The 27,293-nt window shown below is 40.2% G+C and overlaps 3 protein-coding genes across 4 annotated transcripts; 1 reads left to right on the forward strand and 2 right to left on the reverse strand.

Moving 5' to 3' along the window:
* The first annotated feature begins 5 nt into the window (after positions 1 to 5).
* Positions 6 to 956, forward strand: LOC121752644. Its single transcript, XM_042147761.1, has 2 exons — positions 6 to 326; positions 408 to 956. The coding sequence occupies exons 1-2, from the start codon at positions 6 to 8 to the stop codon at positions 954 to 956; spliced, it is 870 nt and encodes a 289-aa protein (XP_042003695.1).
* Positions 957 to 7,992: 7,036 nt separating this feature from the next.
* On the reverse strand, positions 7,993 to 10,695 carry LOC121750542 (EEF1A lysine methyltransferase 4-like). Of its 2 annotated transcripts, none has more exons than XM_042145093.1 (7): positions 10,530 to 10,695; positions 10,351 to 10,447; positions 10,051 to 10,189; positions 9,243 to 9,325; positions 8,763 to 8,897; positions 8,567 to 8,671; positions 7,993 to 8,453 (listed from the first exon to the last, which is right to left on the reverse strand). In XM_042145093.1, exons 1-7 carry the CDS (start codon positions 10,601 to 10,603, stop codon positions 8,331 to 8,333), a joined length of 756 nt encoding a protein of 251 aa, XP_042001027.1. In that variant the 5' UTR covers positions 10,604 to 10,695; the 3' UTR covers positions 7,993 to 8,330. The 2 variants fall into 2 exon arrangements, with proteins under 2 accessions (XP_042001027.1, XP_042001026.1); XM_042145092.1 differs by having other exon boundaries at positions 9,243 to 9,391.
* A 1,790-nt stretch (positions 10,696 to 12,485) lies between these two features.
* Positions 12,486 to 27,197, reverse strand: LOC121750480 (protein TIC 62, chloroplastic-like). Its single transcript, XM_042145019.1, has 13 exons — positions 26,955 to 27,197; positions 15,650 to 15,767; positions 15,489 to 15,561; positions 15,362 to 15,407; positions 15,057 to 15,233; positions 14,648 to 14,729; positions 14,454 to 14,526; positions 14,251 to 14,361; positions 13,871 to 14,020; positions 13,585 to 13,760; positions 13,312 to 13,509; positions 12,893 to 13,120; positions 12,486 to 12,771 (listed from the first exon to the last, which is right to left on the reverse strand). The coding sequence occupies exons 1-13, from the start codon at positions 27,121 to 27,123 to the stop codon at positions 12,723 to 12,725; spliced, it is 1,650 nt and encodes a 549-aa protein (XP_042000953.1). The 5' UTR covers positions 27,124 to 27,197; the 3' UTR covers positions 12,486 to 12,722.
* Between the last annotated feature and the right edge of the window lie 96 nt (positions 27,198 to 27,293).

The following is a 27,293-nucleotide window of genomic DNA, read 5'->3' on the forward strand; positions in this document are numbered from 1 at the left end:
AAATGATGGATAACTATGAGTTTGTTTTCACTTTGCATTTGATGAAACATTTATTGGGAATAACCAATGAATTATCCATTGCCTTGCAAAAGAAAGATAAAAATATGATTAAAGCCATATCATTGATCCAAAGTGTGAAACATCAGTTGCAAAGTTTCAGAGAGAATGGATGGGAAGACATACATGATCAAGCAACAAAGTTTTGTGAATTGTATAATATTTCACAAGTTGATATGGATGAAATTATACCACGCCGTGGTTATAAGAAGTATGGAGCAGAGTTGATCACAAATTTGCATCATTATCGTGTAGAGATTTTTAATCAGGTACTATAATATTCCTATTCATGTCTTCTATACATATATATATTTTATCATAATTTATGTTATTGTGGTTGCAATGTCAAGGTGGTTGATTTAACTATTCAAGAGATGGATAATCGATTTTCTGAAGCTAGCACTAAGTTGCTAGGATGCATATCATGTCTTGATCCAAGAAATTCTTTCTCTCGATTCAAAGATGATCAAGTAATCTGTCTTGCTACTTTATATCACGAGGACTTCTATGCAAATGATTGTTCACGTCTTCCACTTCAACTTAGTAATTTTATTGCTAATGTACAATGTGATCCTCAATTTGCTGCCTTAAGCAACTTAGGAGACGTTGCTACGGAACTGGTCAAAAGTGGTAAGCATTTGATTTTTCCGTTGGTTTATCGGATTATTGAGTTGTCATTGGTTTTACCTGTTGCTACTGTTTCTGTTGAGAGAGCATTTTCTACAATGAAGACTATCAAGACTGACTTGCGAAATCGGATGGGAGATGAGTGGATGAATGATAGTTTAATTGTGTACATTGAGAAGGACATGTTTTCAACGATTGATAACGAAAAAATCTTGCAACGTTTTCAATCGATAAGAACACTCAGAATTCAGTTGCCACCGCTTTATACGTAAAACCGCAACTATGACATGTTATTTTTATTAGATATATTTTGGACTACTTGGTATTAAATATATATGCATTTTATAGTTTTTGCGGTTTTTATATTGTATAATTATATGTATATATATATATATATAATGTTTGACCGTGAAAAAATATATAGTGAAGTCCAGCCCTTACAGTCAATTTTTTCTGCGTCTACCCCTACATGCGCTTCGTGTGATAAAATCAATTTTTTTTAAATGATACTCGTAGTCGTAGTAATTACTCCCTCCGTCTATCATTTAAAGAGCTCTTTTGACTTGGGAGAAGTTTTAAGAATTTGTTTAATTTTGAGAAGAAAAGTAAAGGGAAAAAGAGAGTGAAGTGTGAGACTTATTTTTATTATTAATTTTATAGTGGATTGTGAGCATATAAAGTTGGTGGAATATATGATCCGTATAATAAATTAAAAATGAAATAAAGTAAATGTTTCTATAAAATCATAGATAACCTAAAATGGCAAATCACTCTTCAATAGTGGACATATAGTGAGTAATAAAATATAAATCTGAATATTTAAATAATAAAATAACTGCAAAACTTTAAATTAGTGTTTTCTATTTTATCTTATAATCTCATCGGAATAATATTAGTAGTCTTTTTAATAAAAAAATCACTAGTTGGATCTATCACTTTTCCACTTAGGACTAAGGGATCAAAATTGATGCACTTATAGTTGAAAATCACTAGTTCAAGTTCTTATGAATATATTTCATGAATTCAGGAAGTGTATCACAGGTTCAAGTTCATATAGTAATTGCGATGATTTGATAAATGATTTTAAACACGCCACTCATCATATAAATTTGTACTATGATCGCTCTAAGGAAAATAGTTAGCTTCTTATATTAATAGATATACATTTCCACTTCTTTAAAACCCATTTTCACAATATCAAATATTTTTCCAAAAAGGTGACGGATGTGATGATTGCAAAAATTTCCAAATTTGTGATTTATTACAAGAATAAGATTAAATGCGTAGCAATAGGGAGGGACGACACTAGGGTTTAGTTAGGGAGGAGAGGTGGGGGCTGCTGCTAGGGTTCACATACACTGGTGCTTTCGCCTTTCATTAAATCCCACTTCCGATTAATGAAGTTTTCTTATAATAGTACAGTAAACTTCGAATAAAACTATTATACTAGATCACAAGTTTAAATCGTAATTAATAATATAATCCCTAATTAATCATACAAATACTTAATGAAAATGTCTTGAATTATTATTATTATTAGCAAATACTTATGTTGGAAATTTTTTAAAAAATACCCTTCGTCCACTATTTAAAGAGTTATTTTGGCTCGGCACAGGTTTTAAGAAATTGATTGATTTTGTGAAGAAAAAGTAAAGGGAGAAAGTTAGTGGAATGTGAGAGCCATTTTCAGTACTCTCTTCCTTTCTTAAAAATAGAAACTTTTACCTTTTTCGTTCGTTTCTTAAAAATAGAAACTTTCCATTTTAAGAAACTGACTCCACAATCTATTAACACTAATTCCACTTTTTTTCCTCTTACTTACCAATTTAATTAAAGTTCATGTCGTTTCTAAATGAAAATAAAATGATGGGACAAAGTGAGTGATGAGTACCATAAGTTAGGACTGATGAAGTTGGCAACGATATTACTTTTAAAATGTTGGTTATTTGTATTGGCGGGTAAAAGTAATTGAATGTTCAATAAATCTCTTTCTTTCATAAGGGCTGCCTAATTATATAACATGATTCTTTCAAAAGTACTTTACGTGTATATTTAAGCTCCACACCTTTTTGTCATTTAAATTCAAGTCAATGTAAGTATAGAGCTTCACTGAATTAAATATATAGATGCACGCACTTATCCACTTATGGAAATGATAGATCATAGATACATAATGTGATTGTCCACACTTTATGTTCGATATTTTTGTCTTCTATTAATTTATCTTGTTTCGTATTTTTAAATTGAATTTAAAAAGTACTATTTTTTTAATTCAAAATGACTATATTCTTAAATGAGACAAGTTTAGATAAAATTGTGTATTTTTAAATTGAATTAAAAAATTACTATTCTTTTAATTCAAATGACTATATTCTTAAGTGAGACTAGTTTCAGATAAAATTGCTGAACGTATAAAAATAGAAAAAAAAAACTTAATTCATTGTTTTAAAGGAAAAATTGTTATTTAAATTATAATTTTTCGTTGATCTCATAACTTATAAAAATAGCTAATTATATCATAATTTTTTACTTTAAATCATAAAGTACTAGTATTTTACATCCTCTTCAATTTACCATTCTTATGAAGCTATAGCGTATTCAACTCCCTCCGTCCGACATCAATATCTCAATTTTTCCTTTTTTGTCCGTCCGCAAATAAATGTCACATTTTACTTTTACTATACATAGTAAATGGACCTTACATTCCACTCACATTTTATTATAAAAATAATATATAAAAATAGCAACCACAATCCACTAACTTTTACTATCCACTTTTCCTCATAAACTAAAATAATTTCTCACATATTAGATATTTAATCATAAATGAATGTAATTTTAATTTAGGTCATTGTTGATATTAATTTAGGCCTGCAAATGAAGCAGTAGCGATAGTCTCCTCATGCGCATATTATGGACGTGTATTCTCCCTTCTTGTGCTTTTCAACGCTATGCCACCCATGGACAAGTTGTATCAACAATCTCCACACTCTTCTGAGTCGCCTTTCCCAACCAGATCGTATCGTTTCTTCCAGGGATAATCTTCACTCCCATCTCCCCCAGCGTCTGTTAAGTATTGCAATGCAAGCTCATTAGTTAATAGTACTAACACATCTATACAGAGAGATTTATATCTAGCTAATTAAGAAGCAAACCTGATTAACGGTGGGGTTGGAATGATTTCATCAGTGTGGGCCAATTCTGACAGCCCGCTTGCAGAATCCCTTGTCTTCGCCCAGCTTCAACGTCACATCGCCCCATCTGTACTCTTTCCCCTCTCCTAAATTATGCACCTCACCTTCATCCCAAACATGATCATCAAATTGAAATTAAAAGTTGCTTCATTTTGAAAATGCAATAAAAGCTTACTTGTCGCCCATTCGCTTGGCCATACCCCGTGCGGTTGCAGTCTTTTCCTCTCATAAAATTGTGACGAAAAACTTTGGCGTCCAACTCCGATTCTCCGCACCGGATGAGGGAGCAGCCGCGCTGAGATGAGAGAGCATTGCAGATGATGCAGAGAGATGTCCATAAGTAAACTCAGCGCGCACGTTAGAGGAGAGGGCTAAGGAGTTTGCATTGCGCTTGCGTCCCATGCCCATGCCCATGCCCACTTTATATAGTCTATCGACTCTCATATACCTACCTAGTACCTATAACAATCACAATAAGCATTTTAATAGTATTATTATTTAAAATTAAAAAAGACCATAAAATAACCAACTACCACACTTGCTCAGTGGTGATCTTGAGATTATCAAAGGCGGGTTTTGAACACTTCGTTGTTAAACAAGAAAAAAGACCATAAATAAATAAAATAGGTCGAGTTCAAACTGTTGAAACCAGATTATGACATAATCTGTCCAACGCTACTAAATCGTATACTTGTGAAATAATTAACCAATCCTAATTACAAATTACTCCCTCCATCCCTCAAATATTGTCCCACTTTGACTCGGCGCGGGTTTTAACAAATGTAATGAAAAGTGACTTAAAAAAGTTAGTGGAATATCAGTCATACTTTTGTATATTAGTTTTATAATAAAATGTGAGTATAAATGAGTTAGTGGAATATGAGGTCTACTACCAAAAATGGTAAAAAGTGAAATGAGATAAATTTTGGGACAAACTTTTAGAGACGGAGGGAGTATTAACCTTTAATCAAAACCTTAACTAATCCGTAATTAACCACGCAAAATTTACCCTTGAAATATCAAGTCTTCAGTCTTACGTAGAGACGCACTATAGCTAAGTAGTACTAGTAGTAATGTATTACTCCCTATTTACGTTTATTAGCTTTTGAGTTTTGGGATATAAATTAATATTCAAGGGCAGTGGGAAAAGGAAATCTAACTCAGCCCCATATAATTTACCAGTTTAATAATCCTTCTATTGATCGATAAGTTTTTAGTTCTTACGTCAAACATGAGACAATAATGAGACAGTAAATAAATATTCCCAACTGGACATGCATGAATTTATTAATTGGCATCGAAAGAGGAATAGGTTAGCGGTATTTCAGTTGCAACTTGTAATAAATCAAGGTCGTCTCAAGTTGCCCGTTAACTCTAGTTTAGAAAATTTGTTGTGTATATATAATTTGGCCACCACTGCAATTTGTAGTTTATTAAACATATGCATAAATTTTTAAAATGAAATCATATCCTTCTATGCTAACTAGAAGTGAATCTGGGTGGCTAGAGCTAGGACACGAAGTGATTAATTTGCAGATGTTAGCGAAAATCAGTATGTTGATTCATTTGGAGGGGTATTATTAGACACATAATTTTATTCTATCCTAAATCTCGTAAAATCAACATGCAGACATGAGTGTATATGTTGATCCATACTGATCATTTATATACGGATCTATAAATGTACAATTAGCATTTATTATAAGTTCATCATATATTATACGCTCAATCAGTATATACAAATTAAATCAGTATAAAATAAATTAATCGCCGGAAATACAATAAAACGATGATTTCAACCTAGTCCGTATCAACCTAGTAATTCTGGGTTCATTTTCCAATTTCCGCATTTTTTGCGTGATTGTTTTATATTCATTGTATACAGATTGACATTGTTATTTATATATACAGATTGATATTGATTTTTGTAGAGTACTACCTACATACACAGATTTTGTCTATAAAGACCCAAATCTCCGACTATCATGTACCAACCTAATATTACAAAGATCATCTATTAGTATTATTAGCAAGACTATAAATAAAGAAAATAAGAAGAGTTCTAGCTATTAAACCCAGATTATGAAATAATCTGTCCAACCCCACTATAAGTTACTAATTCGAACTAGTTAAAAACATCATATGAATAAGCAATCCTAAATCCTAATTACAAACTAATTTGTTCCTAATTCTACAACAAAATCAAACCTGAAAATGCAAACTAGACATAGTAACACAAACAAAATTATTAAAGCTAGTTTTAGAACCGTCACTACTTATAGTTATACCTATTTTCCTTTTTTTAACACATGGAGTAATTTATTTGGCAAAACTCGAAAGCTGTAAAATAAAACTTCAGAGTATGAGTCGGAGGCTGGAGGATGTATCATAGCAAAACTGTATTTCAAACTTGATTTTGTGATATGGCATTCATTATCAAGGAAAAATGAAAGGAATAAGATTGATGAGATTAAAATTGACAATTTAATTGTGATATGGCATTCATTAGGGTTGTCATTTTCCTTTAATTAAATCCGACCTCTGACTAATTATTTTACTTATAATACTATTAAACTTTAATTAAAACTTTCAAACTAGAGTTATAAACTACACCCTCGGTACCAATTAAGATGACTCCTTTCATTTTTTGTCGCACCTATTTTTATAAAAATCATAATAAATAGTTAAAGTGGAGGGAAAGTAGATTAAGAGAGAGAATAATATGGAAGAGACTCTCTTCTACATTATTCTTTCTTTTACTTTACTTTTCTTCCACTTTAACTATTTATTAGTATGATTTTTTCAAACTACGTATGAAAAACGAAGGAGGTCATCTTAAATGGGACAAATGTAGTACTAATATTAAATTTAAATTGCAATTAATCCCTAATTAACCACGCAAACTTTAACCTTGACTAAAAATGTCTTGATATCAATATCCTCAACAAATACTATGAATTTTCAGTTGTTTATTATACCATATATTATGTCAGTCTAACCAACACCACTGTCGTAGTGAATGAACCAAATTTTTATTCAAATCAATCCCAAATTAATCACGCAATTTTCACCATTAAATAAAAATATCTCTAATTAAATTTAAATTGTCAATCGATAATAATTTCCAGTTGTATATACTTCACTCTAATCAATACCAGTGTCTTATTATGAGTACAATAATTATAAGGTATAGTGAGTTTAGTCAAAATATTTAAACTATATATCTAATGTATTTTGTTGGAACTTTAAAAGTGCTACACAGTTAGTATTCTATAACCACTCGAATTACGACTTACGTCACCTTGGTGGACTAATCAAGTTGATAATAATGTATACTACGGTATTAATTTAAAATGTTGGTTACGTTGTATTTGTAGTATTGGAAGGTAAAAGTAAAAGGTAATTGAATGTTTAATAAAACTCTTTACTCAAGTAGGGGCGGCCTATAATTACTACGCTACGTGTATATATATAAGCTCCACGCTATTTTTCATTATTCAAACCATTGTAGTACTGTAGAGCCTCACTAGATTCACTTATCCACTTATGTCAATCAAAGTCCACACCTTATATATGAAACTATGTTTGTCTTTATTAGTTATCTTGTTTCTTATTTTTCTAATTTAATAAAATACTAGCTCCATTTCATTCAAGATAGCTACATTATTATTGAATAACCTAAGACATTAAGTGAAATTATTTAATGTATTAAAATAGAGAAAAATATAGTTTGATATTTTAATGAAAAGAAATAAGAGACCTGTTTTATTCCAAAAATATTAGAAACATCTCAATTGAGATAATCTAAAAAGATGGTCACAGTAACATTGGTTAAATTGTAGGAATACATATTTAATAGGAGTAAGTTACATTGAGTGAAAACAAAGAAGAGAGAAAAGAAAATGAAAAAGAAAATGAATATGATCCAGCACTTAATGGAGCATATAGAATATTTGTATTGACAGGTAAAAGCAATTGAATATTGAATAAAACATTTACTCTTTGAAAGGCTGCCTAATTATTATACCACGTAATGTTTTTTTAGAAAAGTATTCTACATAAATTAAGCTCCAACGTTTTTTCATTTAAATCGAAACCAATATAGTAGAGTCTCTTTAAATTAAATACATATATGCACGTATCCATTTATGTACATTACCAAAAGAATATTCATATATTACACGAGCAAAGTAGTTGGATAACAATATAAAGACAACGCTCGAGAGATATGATGTTATTATAACCGAAAGAAAGATAATATGTATGACCCCAAATTTTCTACAGAAATACAGCCCCACTAACATTTTCTACTAAAATAACAAAAAAGAGAGTTTCATTGAGGCATGAGCTATAAATAATCCGAAGATTCGGAAAACAGAAGGCAACAGTAGTAGCAAATATACTATTATCAATTGTAAGACGCATAGTTACCAGGAGTCAAGAAATAAGGCTTCACATCTCATCCAGATTCGTACGAAATAGATAGTCTTCGCTCTCCAACTCCTCATGGTAAAGAGAGAGGGATGGCACATCGGTCTTTTCAATACACTCGGTGCCATCTGATGATCTCTCACCCTGCAAAATTCTAGCTGTTAGTATCCACAACTTCATTTGCCATCACATGAAGTAGTACAAGATGGAACTGCTCTGCATCCTGCTATTTAATGATCCGTCTTAATAGTGCGAACCTTCTTCAATATATAGAAGAAATAATGAAACCCATCGCCAAATGTTTTCCATTCAGTTGACCAGGTAAATGCGGGAGCACTGAAGAAAGGTCGCCTGAAATGCGGCTGAAGAAAAACAACCAAAAATCATACTATTACAAAATCATATCCAGAAATTTAGAGAGAGAAGATCATTATTTTTTGGTTTTTGTTGTACCTGGCCAAAGGTGATGGAGATGAAGATACCATTGGGTTTCAAAACTCTATGAATACCTTCAAGCATTGCCATAACTCTGCTAACTGTCTCAGGTTCTGGATTCCAGGGGTCTCCAGAGTCCACAAATAATACATCCTTCATATTCCAAATTACAATCGTGTAAAAGTCTACCAAGAAAAAAAGGCACTTGAAACTTAACGTGTGCTGGTTTAGAAACCGATATAGACCTTTATTTGATAAATGGATTAACAGGAAAATGACGATGGGCAGTGAGGAGAAAACTCAGTAGAGAAGTGAGACAGAAAAGAATGTAGAGGCCAGAGAGATATGGAATCCATTTATAGTTGTGATTTCACACCAAGTAGAGGTTAATTTACTAACTTTAGCATTCAACCCCTCCAGCATATGAGAAATGTAAACGGTCCCACTTCAGGCTAACCCAAAATTCTAATATGTAAAGTTTATGCATCACAACTTTACCATGGTTCCTTTCTCTATAACCACATCAAAACATTCATCTTCAAAAGGCAGCTGTAACATATCAGCTTCCAGCACTTTTACTTCTGATAGCAACAGAAACAGAAAAGCATAAATGAGAATAGTCACATCAGCTTCCAGCACTTTTACTTCTGATAGCAACAGAAACAGAAAAGCATAAATGAGAATAGTCACATCTCAAGTGTTGCATTGCAGATTTGCAGGCAATATTAATAAACTTGAAACTTAGGTTTTCTTTTCCTCCAGCTAGCTAACAGACATAATATTAGCAGAAGCAGACATATAAGCATGCCGATAGAGAGAGAAGTGAGCAGAGAAGTGACAAGACAAAGTTAAACTAGTAAGTGCAGGAGTTCTTGATTTCACCGCAATAATACTTTTATTGGTAGTGATTTTGATCATAAACAGAATTGGCTTCTTCTGAAGCAGAGGAAGACCTTCTTTAAGTCCCATATATATTGGTGAGTTTGCTTAACAATGTTCACACATGAAATTCAAAAGGTTAACCCCTGGTTCATGAACACCAACGGTAAGCGCTCCAAGAAACATTTTAAAGCGTTTAAACAGAAATGGGCAATTTTATAGTATCTTTAACAGTATAATTGATCCATAAACTTCAAATATCAAACATAGCATCAAGCCATCAAAAGGTGGATGACGGGCAGAGGAGGCATGGGAACCTGAAACTTAGCTATTAGGTACAGGCACAGCACCATCACATCATTCAAATATCAGCAAACAGCATAAACATGAGTTGACATATTTAAAAATAAATTAAGAAGTTACCAACCTTTATAGCCCTTGGTTGATAATCGCTGCTTCATCTTCTCAACAGCAACCGATGACAAGTCAATGCAGGTAAGATCAGTAATTCCATCTCTATAGAGCTCTTCACACAGCTGAGAATTTCCACACCCTACCTCTAATACCTGCTTGCACACAAATCCACATACTGGTATGTATCAAATTCCCCCTGAGAGCACTACATATGCTAATGCTAATATGCAAATAATGCCATGGAGAAAACTCGAAACACAGAAAGCAATAAAAACAGAAAGAGAAGTGATTAACAAAATAAGCAGGGATGTACAGCGGACTTGGGTTTAATGTATTCGAGAATGAGGTGACGAAAGTGAGAATAGTCTTTGAACCACTCGTAATGCTCTTCGTGATCAAACCTCTTATCCCTGAATCAACAAAGTTCATATAAACAAAAATAAACATACAAACACGCACACAGTCGGCCAAAATTGGGGCTGTGAGGCTGACCAGTAATTTGGGTCGAGATATGCGGTAGCAGTGGCTGGAGCGACGTCGCATTTCTGCGCCTCAGATGTTTCCATGATTCGCAGTTTAGGGATTTACGCCTAAATTTGGGGGCTGGGTTTGGGAGATAAAACCCTAAATTAAACCCGTCGCGTCAACAATTGGTAGTTATTTTGTATGGCCATCCAAAATAGGAATAGTCTACCAATAGCTCAGTCATAGCATAGCCACAAACTCCTCCTACCACATCATCAACATTAAAAATCCTCTACATCATCAAAACAAGCAAATAGCCAAGTCATAGCCTAGCCACATCACTCAAAATTATATAAAACAAATAATTAACAATCACACAAAATACGAGATTAAATTTACGACACAGATACGGGAAAATTCAATAATAATATTAAAATTTTAAATAGTACATTAATTTAAAAAAACACACTTCATTAAAATTAAAATAACATTACAACATCCCCATTAATGAGTTTGTCCCACATCGAAAGTGGAATATAAAACATTCAAGGATGTCTCTATAAAAGAGAAACAACCAAAAATGAGTTTGTCCCACATTGAAAGTGGAACATAAAACATTCAAGGATGTCTCTATAAAAGAGAAACAACCAAAAATGAGTTTGTCCCACATTGAAAGTGGAACATAAAACATTCAAGGATGTCTCTATAAAAGAGAAACAACCAAGAATGAGTTTGTCCCACATCGAAAGTGGAACATAAAACATTTAAGGATGTCTCTATAAAAGAGAAACAACCAAGAATGGGTTTGTCCCACATCAAAAGTGGAACATAAAACATTCAAGGATGTCTCTATAAAATAGAAACAACCAAGAATGAGTAGAAACAACCAAGAATGAGTGTCCCACATCGAAAGTGGAACATAAAACATTCAAGGATGTCTCTATAAAATAGAAACACCCACATCGAAAGTGCAACATAAAACATTCAAGGATGTCTCTATAAAATAGAAACAACCAAGAATGAGTTTGTCCCACATCGAAAGTGGAACATAAAACATTCAAGGATGTCCCTATAAAATAGAAACAACCAAGAATGAGCTTGTCCCAAATCGAAGGTGGAACATAAAACATTCAAGGATGTCTCTATAAAATAGAAACAACCAAGAATGAGTTTAACTATAATGCTTCTTTTAAGAAAAAATAACTATGTTTCTATAATTAATGTATCTAGTTGGAAATGGAACTCTATTTATTTCTACTTGTCAATAATGTATTGCTAGGACATACCAAATCACATTTCCACCTTGGTATGCCATGACCACTGAATATTTTCTCATTAGACCTCACCCATCCATTGGGTTCTAGTCGTTTTTTTTAATTGGTGATACTAGCCGTAAAAATTGCAAGTAATTTTTTGGTTGTTATTTATGCACTGGTTGTTAGAATTGGATAAAAAATTAATATGGAGAAAATATTAAAATGTCACGCACGTTTTCCTTTTTAATTTATCCTAATTAAGATGACACATTTGCTTTTTTGGAAACACCCTCTCTCCAATTAATACACCCAACCATTTTTTTTCACTCATATTAAAGTATGCATCTTTCTTTCTCTCTCTATTTTAACCCTTACACTCACATCTTCTCTCTCCAATTAAACGTATTAACCAATAACTTCTAAAATCTCATGCCGGCCAAGAAATATGTATCTTAGCCAGGACGGAGGGAGTACAAAAATCACTGTGTATCTTACACTGGTTTTTTTTCATCTGCCAGTATGCCAGTAGACAGTAGTACCTTTCATGAATTTTGATCCGCGATATACTTTATTACTTCACTTACAAATTTGTAGCAAATAGGCTCGTCCTATTTAAATTTTTATGAGAACGCTTATTTTACTTAATCGGTCATAAATGATGTGATCAAAAAGACAATTATAGGCAACAGTTTATCATAGTCATAAACAAATGCCATCAAAACGAGAATTACAGAAAATGGTTTGAAATCTTCACGATGCAAATGAGAATTACAGATGGCATTAATCACCTCAAAACATAGCCGATGCATCATCAACTTGCTCAGAATCACATAGTAAGTAACTATTTAGACAAAGAATGATCTCTCATTCAAATAGTCATTGAGAGGGGGAGAGTGTGTGTGTGCTGAAAAAAGAATGCAAAACCTGCACCTCTTTACCGAAGCTTTTCACTCACACTCAGAGCTTAGTTTGGAGAAGGTGTCGGGGTACTCGGTGGTTTCATCTCCTCATACCTGCTCATCAACACAAACGCAAACTATTACGCTGCATTCCTCTATATACCGATTTCCTTAATCACATTTTCTTTTCTTTTTTTGCTTGGGAATATTTTATAAACAATAGGAATGTGCTTACATTGTGTAGGGTGATAGGGGTTTGGCCTTTGGTTCAGTATGGGTTTCTGGTGTCTCATCAACAGGCTTTTCAGGCTCGCTGTTTGAAGACAGTGTTGGCGAACTAGGAGAAGGAGAAGTTGGGACATCATTCCCCCCAGTGAGCTGTGGTTCCACTTCTACAGGAGTCTCCTTTTTTGAACTACTAAACGTTGGAGTTGGCGAGCTGGGTGGTTTTAAGTCTTCATAACTACCAAACAAATCAAGTGGTTCACAAACAGAGACTCTTTCTAAGAGGAACTTGCACGATTAATGGAAAGGATCAAGTTCCGAGAACGGAAGGTAATTAAGATAAATATGGTGATTATATCAAGAAAATGCTAATGCAATATATATGATAGATGAAAAATCATCCTGCACGCTATGGCCAAATGGACTTACTTTATGTACGGCGAGTAGGCATGTGGTTTCTTGGGTGCAGTCTGAGGAATCACATCTTTTATTGATGTCTCTGAAGAACCGGCTTCAACTGATGATGGCGTGGAACTTGCTGCAGCTGGTGCGATCTCTGGCTTGGTGGAACCAGTACCGGTGCTCGCAATAGGAGTGGGAGATGATGGTGGCTTTAGATCTTCATAGCTATAAGAAGAGATTTTCGATGAAAAATAGCACAAAGAAAAAAACAAAATTTTGTAGACGCTAGTGCAAACTCACGCAGCATAGGGAGACAGAGGTGTTGCTCTAGTTGCCTTAATTTGCTCAGGTTCTTCCTCGGCAGGCTTAGGTTCTTCCACGGCGGGCTTAGGTTCTTCCACGGCGGGCTTAGGTTCTTCCACAGCGGGAGTGCTGTCTGAAATAACAGGCGGTGATTGATCTGATTCATCTCGTTCCTAGCAGCCAGATAAATTTTCTAAACGTTAATCATTTAAACAAAAATTGAATTTGCTAAGTCCTATATAACTCAAATACAAGCAGACAAAGGAACATTGAATAAAGTTACCTTAACACTGTAATCTGGTCTCTGAGATGGTATCTTTTTCAAGAGATCTCCGAAAGGAGTCAAAGGAGCTGTAGTTTCTGCAATTACTTCGACAACTTTACAGTAAGAAAGGCTGCGGTTCTTTGCCATGAATGCCAGTAGTTCTGCTACCTGTTATTTATCATGAGTCGACAAATTCCAGTAAAACATGCGTGCAGTTTGTAATCAACTGAGGGTATAAAAATTTGTTGCCGACTACATAATACAAGAAGACCAGCCATCGAGAAAGAGCATGAAAGCACATTACTGCTGATGCTAAAAAAAGTCCATTCTACTTGATTACCCTAAAGATACGGTTTATAGGTATCTTGTGAACTGAAAAAATGTCGAAAGAATATAACCTGCAGGTTTGACACTAGGCCGCCAAATAAAGTATCCTCCTCTGATAAGGTAACATTATGAGTTTCCTTGAACGAATCAGTAGGCCGCTCCATCCCTCCAGGCCTTACTATCTGCAACAATTTTGTGCAATGAGAAAGTTTATATGAAAGAAATTAACCATCTTTATCTTGCTATGTACTAAAGGTGCACTGGAGAAACTCACTGTATAAGGAAGACCACTCGCAATGAGTGCTTCTTCTGCTTTTCTTTTCCATATAAGGACTCCCCAGAACAGACTTTGCCATGTAAGGAAAGGCGAGAATCAATAAAGGACGGAAGATTTAGTTGGAAATTTCTGCTATGCAGCCTATAGAAGAGTATCTGCACTAAGATGTTGAAATGTCGGAAAAGCCTTACTTCAAGATAGCAGCAGGAAATCCAACTTTGTTTGTTCCCAGAGATGTGACCAAAATGAAGTGGTCAACTTTTGCAGAGGTTGCTGCATGGAAAACCAACGTCACTATAGCATCTTTTTATATTAACATGACAGATTTCCGACAGCATAAGGAAAAGATGCTGACAATAACAAGTCTTTGATAACCCTAAGGTTAGAAACCCCAACTGAGACTGCTACTATATAAGCATACATCATTAAGAAATCAAGAGATTGTGTCCCTAATGAATGATGACAAGAACAAAAGGAAAATCCGTTTTGTTTTGGGCGTCATTTGCATATTATTTCTGTGTGTTTAGACACGTGGCTTCAAAATTTGGAATACTTAGACTATAGCAATAAATTCCTGTGTATCATTAGAACTTATTTTACCTGCATCAATCAAATTTTTGGTAGCCTGGTAGTCAATTCGGTAAGGTCCAGTAATATCAAGAACCTCCTTCTCACTAGCACCGATACAACATATAACAATTGATGAATTGCCTAGTGCTGGCTTTATCCAGTCCAGCTGCTCCAAGTCACACTCCACGAGTTCAAGCTTATCTATAGCTGGGCTAAAGACCAAAGTAACATAAATAATTTCACTACTTGCATATAGCCATGTATAACATATAAATCGTTAAAAAAAACTTCTAGGGGAGCAAAATAACTATCTCCCGAGCCATCCACAAGCTTACGTTGAGTGCCTCCTGCAACATCCTCAAGTTTCAAGTTCCGGACACTCTGTTTAGAGAGAATATTTTCATGAATAATAAGTTTGCAAATATCATGCTGTTAATGAAGCTTAATAAATAGAACTCATACTTGCACAAGAGGTTCAGCTCTCTGAACACTCCTAACACCAGCTCGAACATTTACTCCTAATTTTAAGAGCTCCCTGCAGGAAAACAAAATATTTCAGAAACACGGATCTTTAATAGGCCTACATTGCTGCAGCTTCACATTGAGATAAGCCGAAAGCACACCTCACAGTTCGTGATCCAACTTTTCCAGTAGCCCCTGCGACAAATACAAGATTTCCATCCTTTTGATCACCATTACTCGGTGTGGCAGATTGCGCCTGTGATCTGATTGTTGTGATTCCTTCACAGAAGAGAACAGAAACAAGGTACATTAGTTGTCAAATGCACCATTCCAACACCTTTCACTTCTACATTCATTGGGATATAACTTAGGAAGAATGGCCATAAAACAAATATCATAGAAATTCCACAATATGAAATTGCCATAAATTTGGCAATAGTTACATTTCAACAATAACTTAAGTAGATATTTTGTAAGAAACTCTAAAATAGGCGGCATTGATATTTCCCCACACAAAAATACCTAACTCTTGTTATTCTATTGGAAAAGAGATTGAGCCCTAAAAAACAAAATTCCGAATTTCAAAAAAAACAAATCAAGCAAAAAGGTTTCTCCACAACTCACCAAAAACCCCTAAATCACAGAGAGAGTCAGAAAGATAGAGTAATGATGATTCCGCGAATTATTGATGATGATAAATGCTCGTAAAAATAAATCACGACACAGAGAATTTAACGTGGTTCGATTTACTGAAGTAAATCTACGTCCACGGGGAAAAAGGGGGGCAAGATTGTATTGCTTGATCTGCCAAATACAGCTTACAACACAGACTTGCTATATGATTCTTTCTCTAGAGAGATTCTAACCTCTTCTATCAGATCTAAGTTCTATTTATATAATGAACTCAGATCATGGCTTGCGTCACCACCCTAAGTCGTGGATGTCGTGTAGGTTATGGCCTAAGATCGTGGGTGAAGCGTAGGTCATGGCCTACGATCGTGGCCTGAACTGACATCACGTGGTAGTGGGTGTGTTGGACATCCGGTATGGGTCCACTAACTCCTTGTTCGGTCGAATACCGAGACCGAACTGCTTTGGTTGCCGATCTGAGAGTAGAGCTTGATGCCGACCTGAGAGCAGAGCTTGATTGGTTGGCTTTTACCGAGCTGTAGGCTGAGGCCGAACTCTTTGGTAATGCCGAACTGAACTCTTGGGCTTTGGGCTGGCCGAGCTGTCACTGCTATTGGGCTTGTTTAGTACGTACCCCATCACTACCCCCCCCGAAAAGCGAAGTGATTCACTTCGGCGAAGCGAGTCACTTCGGCATTCTGGAAAAGGGTACGGGGGAGGCTGAAGTCAGGGGACGTGCCCTGCGCGTGACTGCATTAAATGCGGCATTAAATGCGACAGTAAAATCCGGCCGTTGAATCCTGAAAAGGTGGGATATGAAACGGTGCGATGATTTGAAATCTTTTCCAAATCTGATAAATACCGTCTTTCTTCATCATTTGAACACCTTTGCTATTGGCTTCTTCTGCACTCTCTATCTTCTGCGTGAAAAATTTCCTTCCGCTTTCAAAAATTTCTTCAGACTACCTTCACCTTCAAAAAGTAAGAAAAATGTCTTCTTCTTCTTCTTCGGAGTTGGGTAGCGTTAGGAAAGGGGGTAAGGGGTCTTCTAGCCGGAAAGAATCCGGGGAGAAGACCGTAGAGTATTTTCACAGTATCTTGAGTAAGGATACTGTGATATCCCTTTACGAAAAATACTCTTTTCCTGGGGGGAAGGCGGTGGTACCTGACGGTGATCACAGGGCTGACTCCCCGCCGGAGGGTTACGTCACCGTGTATGAGGCCTGCTTAGAATGCGGGCTTCGTTTCCCCCTCCCTTCTGCCTTTATAGATTTACTAGATTTTTTTCAGCTTCCTTTAGGCCAGGTGACTCCGAACTCTTGGAGGCACTTGTCGGCCTTCGCTGCCGAACTCCGTAGGTTAGGAAGGGATTTGTCTTTGAAGGCGATCCTTAAATTCTTTCAATTTAAGAGGAAGGGGTCTTGGTTTACTTGATCCCTTTACAGCCCTTTAGGGCCTTTTGTAAAACGAAGTGGCCGAAGTGGCAAAATCGCTTCTTCTACTATGATAGGACCGCGGCTCCTAGTTTTCCCTGGAGAGGGCCGGAGTCCGTTATCCGTCACCCTCGGCCTGAACCGTTGGACGAGCTCGATGGCGAGCTCAACAAGATTCCCATAGTTAGGAAACAATACACGGAGTCTGAGCTCGTCAAGGGCGACGTCGTGTTCGACATCTCGTCTTCGGACGAAGAGGCCGAGGGTGAGGATTTCTCTTTATCTTTATGCTCTACTGCTTCAACGAAGAAAATCTGACTTTGCTTTCTTGCTTTTTGGCAGTGTTCATGTTGAATAAGGCTATCAGAAAGTCCTCCGAGCTTGTGGAGCCGGAGAGAGAGAAGGCTACCAGCTCGGCGCCTGATGCCGAGAAGAATCCGAAGAGGCAAAAGACCTCTTCGGGTCCAAAGAAGCCGGAGTCGACTTCGGCAAGCAAGAAGGGGAAGACCCAGAAGCCCCCAAGGGCGCCAGAGAAAGACGTGGTCTTGGCGCCTCCTTCGGAGCATATCTGTGAGCCGTTTTTATGGCCCACGGACTTCGCCGAGGTGAATTGTCTTCTTGATTCCTTGGCTTGGCTTCTGTCTTGTATTTTTGGTGCCCTCTGTTAACTTTTTTCCTTATCCATTTTCAGAGGAATGATATGCTCTCCAAGCTCGTCGCCGTCGAACTCTCCAAAGCGTCCAACGACTATGCCGAGATGCAGAGGAAATTGGCGGCTGCTTGTCACCGGGCCGAGCAGGCTGAGGCAAACTTTGAGAAAGCCAGGGCTGCTAGGATTTCGGCCCAGGATGAAGCTCAGTTTGCCAAAAACCAGCTCGTCATCCAGCGAGAGCAGACGAAACGGAGGGATGCTGCCGCCCGTGGTTGCCCAAGGAGAGGGTCTCCGTGCCTACACGGAGAGACTCTTTTTGAGCAGCCAGTTCTCGGCCTTTGTCGGTAGTCTGGTAAGGCTAATTGCCGATAAGGGCGAGCAGGGGCCCGACGTCGTGCTGCCTCTGTACAGCCGAGAGATAGCTGCTCGGCTTCAGAATCTGCCGCTCCTTGAGGAGCTCGCTTCATCCTCGGTCCTGCTTTCTGCAGACCGAGTCCGGAGTTGTCGAGCTGATCGGGACGAGAACCTGGAGGCTATCTTTGCCTCCGTGGGACCCGTTTCACCCGCTTCGACTTACAACGGAGAGGGTGAGGCCGAGCCGCTGGAGCGGGAGGCCGAAGTCGATCAGGCCGGGCATCCGGAGAAGGAGGCCGATCAGGAGGCGGAGGCGAGGCCGGCAGGAGGCGAGGCCGAGGCTGAGGTAGCCCAGGAGAAGGAAGCTGTACCAGACCGAGGAGCCGGAGACGAAGCAGGCGGAGTATGATTTCGTCTCCCTTCTCTTAGTCTAGTTTCTTCCTTGTAAAATGGCCTTGAAGCCCTAGTGTAAAAAATTTTCCTTGTGAATGAAAAATTCTCTACATTTGTCTTCGTATAGCTTTTCGTACTCGCCTTTATTCCTGTTGTATTTTACTATCTGCTCGGTATAGCTGCCGAACTAATATAGCTGCTTTGTACCCAAGGAGATGGAGATACTTCACTGGAAACGGCTGTACTCTTCGGCTTTGGACGAAGCTGAGAGAAGAGCTATAGCCGATCAGACGAAGAATGACGAGCTTCTGGCTCGTTTAGTGAAGCTGGAGGCCGATATCAAGGACTTAGAGTCCGATAAGAAAGATCTGGAGGCCGAGCTGAATACGGCCATTGCTGAGAGGACTGCGTATGAGGATTACATCCGTGTGCGCGGGGGAATGACCATATCAGAAGTTCAGGAACGAGTTGACGAACTGTGGGAGGAGTATAATGTACTCCGGAGGAACAATGCGCTGGAGAGCTCGGCTTGCCAACAAGTCGTGAAATCATTGCGGCGCTGGGCTTCTCGGTATGACATTGTTCTTGCCCGGCGTCCCTCAATTGAGAGATTCCTCCGGCATATCGCGCCAACAGATGCTCGCACTCCAGATCAAACCTCTGGTTCCCTTGTTCAAAATCCTACTCCCAGCCAACAACGAACTCCGGAACAGCCGGAAACGTCAAGACGAGAACGGGCTCAGGAGCAACCGGAATCGTCAAGACGGGGACGGACTGAAATTCGCCGAGGAGTTGTGACTATGAGCGAGCAAGATCAGCAGATGCTTATTGCAGAGACTCTTCATCGCCGAGGTGTTAGGACTTCTCGGGCTCGGGGAAGAGGTGTTGGGTCGAGGATAGCATCTCGTCGACCTGCTTATTCTTCATCTGCTCGGAACAACCGAACTCGGCTTCCAGAGGATTTTGCAGATAGGTGGCTTAACTTCAGCAACCCTGGACAGTAGAATAGTCCTTTGTAATAGCGTAACGCCATTTTGTAGGGTAGCGGAGTTGTATGCCGAACAAGATTTGATAAATGAAATTTTGTTTTCGCTTCTAACACTGTATTTACAGCTTAGCGAAAAAATTTCATCGTACTTGTCCTCGGTCTTATGAAGTAAACTTCTTTGACCGGACTTGGTCCTTGGTCTGATGAAATAAACATCTTTGACCGGACTCGTCTTTGGTCTGATGAAATAAACATCTTTGACCGGACTTGGTTTGTGTTCTAATTTGGCGATTTTTGTCGCCGGGATCGAACTTTCCCTTGTCCTAATTCGGCGAGTTTTTATCGCGTGGATCGGACTTTCCCAGTTAACCGAAGTGGTCTTATGCAGTAAACCTCTTTGACTAGACATGGTCGTCCCCGGTCTTATGAGGTAAACTTCTTTGACCGAACTTGGTCGTCCTAATTCGGCGAGGTTTATCGCGTGGATCGGACTTTCCCTTATTGCAGTTCGTTTCAGACGAAGTGCTTGTTAAGCTGAATTGCGGTCTTGTATCCTCCTTGGAAGCTTGGACTCACAATCGTTGGCTTATTGCAGTTCGTTTCAGACGGACTGCTTGTTAAGCTGAATTGTGGTCTTATATCCTCCTTGGAAGCTTGGACTCACAATAGTCTTTAATAATCGATCTAAAAAGGGGATCAGTCTTTAAAGAACGATATACCTTGGTACCATTTGTAAGAGACGACAAGCACATAGAGACAAAACACATAGGGAAAAAATGAAAAAGACCAAGGAAAAAAACTTTAAACCTTTTTTTTAAAACGACAAGTAAAAGGTACAAGTAAAAAACAAACAAATAAAAACACATACCCCTATGACCGAACTAGACACGAGACGGACTGACCGGACTTTGTCTCTTACAAGTGGAACTTCTTGAGGTTGGAGACGTGCCATGTTCGGGGGTACTTGTTCTCCTGACATGTGAGTCAATTTATAAGACCCTTTGCCGAGGACTTCGGACACCCGATATGGACCCTCCCATGTGGGTTCGAGTTTGCCCAGCTTTTCTGCTCGGCTTACTTCGTTGTTTCTCAAGACGAGATCTCCCACTTGAAATTGAAGCTTTTTCACCCTTTGGTTATAATACCGGGCTACTTGCTCCTTATACTTGGCTGCTTTTATGCACGCCAATTCTCTTCTTTCTTCGGCGAGATCTAGTTCTGCTCTCAGTCCGTCGTCATTCATTTCTGAGGAGAAATTTAGGGTTCGGGGACTGGGTACGCCGATCTCCACCGGAATTACGGCTTCAGTGCCGTACACCAGGCTATACGGAGTTTCACCGTTGGAGGTTTTGGGTGTAGTTCGGTAGGACCATAGGACTTGAGGGAGATTTTCTACCCATTGTCCTTTGGCTTGTTCTAACCGAGCTTTTAACCCTTTCACCAGAATCCGGTTCGTTACTTCCGTTTGTCCGTTTGCTTGGGGATGGGAGACCGAAGTGAACCGCTGTTGAATGTTCAGCTCTTGGCACCAATTCTTGAACGTCTTGTCGGTGAACTGAGTCCCATTATCCGAGATGAGGATGTGGGGTATGCCAAATCGGCACACTATGTTCTTCCAGACGAAGTCCAATGCCTTTGAGCTCGTTATCGTAGCTAAAGGTTCAGCCTCCACCCACTTCGTGAAGTAGTCCACGGCAACGATAAGGAATTTCATTTGCCGAGGAGCTTGAGGAAGTGGTCCCACTATGTCTATGCCCCATTGCATGAAAGGCCAAGGGCTTTGCATAGTGTATAGATCGGTCTGCGGCATCCTTGGGACATTTGCATGAATTTGGCACTTCGTACACTTCTTGACGAGCTGCACTGCCTCTTGTACCATGGTTGGCCAATAATATCCCCATCTCAGAACTTTTTTAGCTAAAGCTCTGGCTCCGATGTGGCTACCGCACGATCCTTCATGAACTTCTCTGAGGATGTAGTCCGTCTCTTCTGGTCCTACGCACCGCAATAACGGCTGGAGGTAAGACTTTCTAAAGAGGACTCCTTCATGAAGTTCGTACCGAAGAGCTCGGCACGTGATCTTCCGAGCTTCTCTCTTATCCTCGGGCAATTGTCCTTGATCCAGATACTGCAAGATCGGCGTCATCCAGTTCGGCGAGCTGGATACAGAATGTACCTCGGCTTCATCAATGCTTCGATGCATTAATTCTTCCGCCTTTGAGCTCGGATCTGAGGCCAACTTACTTAAGGTATCTGCTCGGCTATTTTCCGCTCTGGGAATGCGGATTATCCGGAAATAGGAGAAACTTCGGCTGATGCTTTGCGCTTTGTCCAAATACTTCTTCATTCTCTCGTCACGGGCTTCACTTGTACCCAACATGTGATTTACTATGACTTGTGAATCACAATGGACTTTGAGAGATTTGACGAGTAGACTTTGCGCTAACTGGAGTCCGGCCAGGAGGGCTTCGTACTCGGCTTCATTATTAGTAGTGGGGAATAGGAAACGAAGTGAGTAGGTTACCTCGTGTCCGTCGGGAGCGACAAGTAAAATACCAGCTCCACTTCCCATCTTGTTTGAAGCTCCATCTACGAATCCGCTCCAGCAGTCCGGCGGCTCTACTTCGGATTCCAAGGGCTGTGCTAGTTCGGCATTGGCAGAATTCTTCTGTTCGGCAATAATAGGAATTGCTTGATCGAACTTCGCTTCTGCAAGAAAATCTGCCAAGGCTTGTCCCTTGATGGCTTTCCGAGGTAGATATTCAATTGTGTGCTCTCCCAACTCTATAGCCCACTTGGCGATTCTGCCTGATGCTTCTGGCTTGGTCAAAACTTGCCGAAGAGGTAGATCGGTTAAGACGCATACCTTGTGAGCATAGAAGTATGGCCGCAGTCTCCTTGCTGCATTTACTAACGCCAGAGCAATTTTTTCCAGAGGTTGATACCTTGTTTCTGGACCTCTTAATGCTCGGCTTGTAAAGTAGATGGGAAACTGCTTTAGGCCTTCTTCTCGTACAAGCACCGCGCTGATGGTTTGATCCGATGCCGCTAAGTATAAGAATAGTACTTCGGCTTCGGCTGGAGCAGAGAGAATAGGAAGCTCGGCTAGATAACTTTTGAGCTCGTCAAAGGCCTTTTTCTGCTCGGCTCCCCACTCGAACTTTGGTGCCTTTTTCAACACCTTGAAGAACGGCAGTTGCTTTTCGGCTGCTTGGGAAAGGAATCGACTCAGTGCGGCTAGACATCCGGTTAGCCTTTGCACGTCATGTATGGACTTCGGCATTGCCATGTTCTGAACGACTTGAACTTTTGAGGGGTTTGCCTTGAGTCCGTCTTTTGAAACCCAACAACCCAGAAACTTTCCCGAATCTACCAAAAAGGTACACTTTTGGGGATTAAGTTTGAGGTTGGCTTTCTTGAGCACGTTGAGAGTGGACTTGAGGTTGTGCTCGTACTCCGAGGTGCTTTTGCTCTTGACGACTATATCGTCAACATATACTTCGACTTCCTTTCCAATCAGGTGCCGAAAAAGCTTGTCTACCATCCTTTGATAAGTGGCTCCGGCATTCTTTAAACCGAATGGCATCTTTTTATAAGCGAAAATGCCGAAATCAGTAATGAAGGCCGTTTTTGAAGCGTCAATCTCATCCATTAAAACCTGATGGTATCCTTTGTATAGATCAAGAAAACAAAAATTTCAAAGCCTATCAGAGCTTCTACTTTTTTATCTATGTTCGGAAGGGGATAGCAATCTTTGGGACAGTGCTTATTTAGATCGGTGAAATCTATGCACATCCGCCATCCTCCTTCCTTTTTCTTGATCATGACAGGATTGGCCACCCACGAAGGATACTTCACTTCGAATAACACATCCGCCTTCAATAATTGACGGACTTCGTCATGGATGACTTGACTTCGTTCTGCCGCAAAGAGTCTTTGCTTCTGTTTTATCGGCCGGGACCGAAGGATCAATATTTAAACGATGAGTGATTACCTCGGGGGGCACTCCGGTCATGTCCAACGGAGACCATGCAAAGACGTCTTTGTACTCCTTGAGGAGCTGGATGGTTTTTTCCCGAAAGTAGAGGCGTTCCCCGCGAAGCCGATCTTAACCGTTCTGGATGGATCGTCTTCGTACAGCTGAACTGTCATCGAGTTCGGCTCCGGTATGACTTCGGTCATCGCCTCTGACTCCGGCTGCTGTGATTGCTATGCTTGGTGGTGCCGATCTGACTGCTCGGCACTTCTAAGCGCAATTTGCAGGGCATTCCTTTGCTCTTTTTTGGTCACCTCGGATGACCGCTATCCCTCCTTTAGTAGGGATCTTGATGGTGAGGTGATAGGTGGAGCAAACGGCCCGAACTGTGTTGAGCCAGTCTCTTCCCAGGATGACGTTGTACGGGGACCGAGCTTTACCACGAAAAACTCAATCATCGTACTGGAGCTAGTAGGCGCTTTCCCCACCGTGATCGGAAGGCTGATAATACCTTCAGGGCGGGTGTCCTCCTGGGCGAAGCTCTTCAGGGGAAGCGGAGCCGGGCTGAGCCGAGCTGGGTCCACTTCTAGTTTGTCGAAGCACTCTTTAAAAAGAATGCTGACTGACGCTCCTGTATCCACAAACACCCTGTGGATCAGTTTGTTTGCCACTCCGGCTTGGATGACAATGGCGTCTTGGTGAGGAGAGATGGCCGGGACGGGATCAGCATCCGAGAACGTAATCACTTCGTCCTGCTTCAGCCTTTTATGCGTTGGCTCCTCTCGATTGGAGCCCCTGCGCTCTGACTTCAGGGACGACTTGGTCTTCCGGCAGGGAGAGCGTCAATAGTCAGGATTACTCCATCATATTGCGGCTCGTCATCGTCTTCGGGATCCGGCTGCTCTTTTCGGATCCTGAGGAGCGCAGTTCGCACCTCTCTGCTTCTTATTCTTCTTTGACTGCTTGCTTTGGTATTTTTTCAATGTCCCTGCCCTCACAAGAACATCGATACCTGCAGCCAAGTTTTCTGCACTCCTCGGTATCGTGACCGTGGTCTTGATGGTAGGAGCAGTAGTTATCCTGGGGGTCGGCGCGCGGCAGATTTCGTCATCCGCTTTGGCTTTTCGAACAGGTCGGAGTGTAGTTCGAAAATTTCCGCTCTCGGCTTGTTCAGCGGTACGAACTGAGCGGGCGGCTTCTCGGGATTGAGACGGGGTCCCAATCTGTCTTGCACCGGAGTCCTTTGAATCCTTTCAAAAGGAGTTCGGCGAGGATGTCCCTGATCGCCAAAAGGAGTTCGGCGAGGTGTCCCTGATCGCTATGATCGGGCTTCCTCCTGTCTCCTCGGGACGATGAGCTGTCTAACGACCGTTTGCGACGGTCCTGCCTCATCGGCTCGGGAGAGTACTGGTCCGCAATGTCCCACATTTCCTGAGCTGTCTGCGGACCGCACTCAACGAGCTTCCTGTAGAGAGCTCCGGGCAGGATTCCATTTTGGAATGCCGAGATGACAAGCAGATCGTTGAGATCGTCCACTTGCAGGCATTCCTTGTGGAATCTTGTCATAAAGTCGCTGATTTTTTCGTCGCGACCTTGACGAATGGAAAGCAGCTGAGCCGAAGTGATTCGGGCTTCCGCTTTCTGAAAGAACCTCCTGTGGAAGGCATCCATTAGATCTCGGTAAGATCTGATGCTGCCCTGGGGGAGGCTATCGAACCACCTTCTCGCGTTCCCGATGAGCAGCTCGGGAAACAGCTTGCACATGTGGACCTCGTTGAGACCCTGGTTCGCCATGTTATACTGATAGCGCCCCAAGAAATCGTGAGGGTCCACGAGCCCGTCGTAAGTCATCGACGGAGTTCGGTAGTTCTGCGGTAGGGGAGTTCGGGTGATGTCGTCCGAGAACGGAGTCTTCAGTGCTCCGTACACGGCGAATCCGATATCTCGTCGGTATGGAGGAGATTGAGTTCTCCTGTGATTCCGGTACCGAGGAAGATCAGGAATATGTCGGGGTTGAGGATTCTTCTTCCTGGAAGACACGGCACTACTGCGGTAGTGACTTTCATGTCTGGATGAGGAAGGAGAATCCTCCGTTTTCGTCTTCGGCTCTTGGCTCTTTTGCAGGAAGGCTAAGAACTCATCCTGCTTCTCAGCCAAGAACAGCTTGACAGCCTCATTCAGATCAGGCTGCTGGGAAGACTCAGTGGGACGATTTTTGGAGCGGCCTGTTCCTTCGCCATGAGAACTGGTGGTGGATTTATCCCTAGGCTGTTTTCCAGACCTATGGGATGGATTGGCTTCCTCCGGGTTCTCACGGGCAGGAATGCGGGTATTCTGCGATCTGGTATGCATTTTTTGGGTGGAAAAAATGGATCAAAAATTCGCTTTATCACAAATTTTGTTCTTCGTTTCCCACAGACGGCGCCAGTGATGATTCCGCGAATTATTGATGATGATAAATGCTCGTAAAAATAAATCACGACACAGAGAATTTACGTGGTTCGATTTACTGAAGTAAATCTACGTCCACGGGAAAAAGGGAGGGCAAGATTGTATTGCTTGATCTGCCAAATACAGCTTACAACACAGACTTGCTATATGATTCTTTCTCTAGAGAGATTCTAACCTCTTCTATCAGATCTAAGTTCTATTTATATAATGAACTCAGATCATGGCTTGCGTCACCACCCTAAGTCGTGGATGTCGTGTAGGTTATGGCCTAAGATCGTGGGTGAAGCGTAGGTCATGGCCTACGATCGTGGCCTGAACTGACATCACGTGGTAGTGGGTGTGTTGGACATCCGGTATGGGTCCACTAACTCCTTGTTCGGTCGAATACCGAGACCGAACTGCTTTGGTTGCCGATCTGAGAGTAGAGCTTGATGCCGACCTGAGAGCAGAGCTTGATTGGTTGGCTTTTACCGAGCTGTAGGCTGAGGCCGAACTCTTTGGTAATGCCGAACTGAACTCTTGGGCTTTGGGCTGGCCGAGCTGTCACTGCTATTGGGCTTGTTTAGTACGTACCCCATCAAGTAACTACCTGGTGATCGAGCTCCGAAATCAAGAAATCTAATCCTCCTGGCATGGAGACAGGCCTTCTTACCAGCGGTCAGACTGAAAACAGGTTGGCCACATGAAAAGGGCTTCTCAAACGGCAGGCTCCGAGGAATGCTGCTCACTACCGGCGACTGAATGCAGTGAAGCTTCATTGGCGCCAGATAACAGCAAAAAACTATTATCTCAGAATTGTTTTTTTTTTTATTTCAGCTTTTGTTATGGAGTAGGAAATACGGATGTCATCTTTAGACGATCACGTTTCTGCATGTTCGATTGGTCATATTTGAAAGTGAATTGCAGACCACAAATTTTTGGGGTGATG

The sequence above is a fragment of the Salvia splendens genome, chromosome 10 (assembly GCF_004379255.2).
Source record: "Salvia splendens isolate huo1 chromosome 10, SspV2, whole genome shotgun sequence".
NCBI lineage: Eukaryota > Viridiplantae > Streptophyta > Magnoliopsida > Lamiales > Lamiaceae > Salvia > Salvia splendens.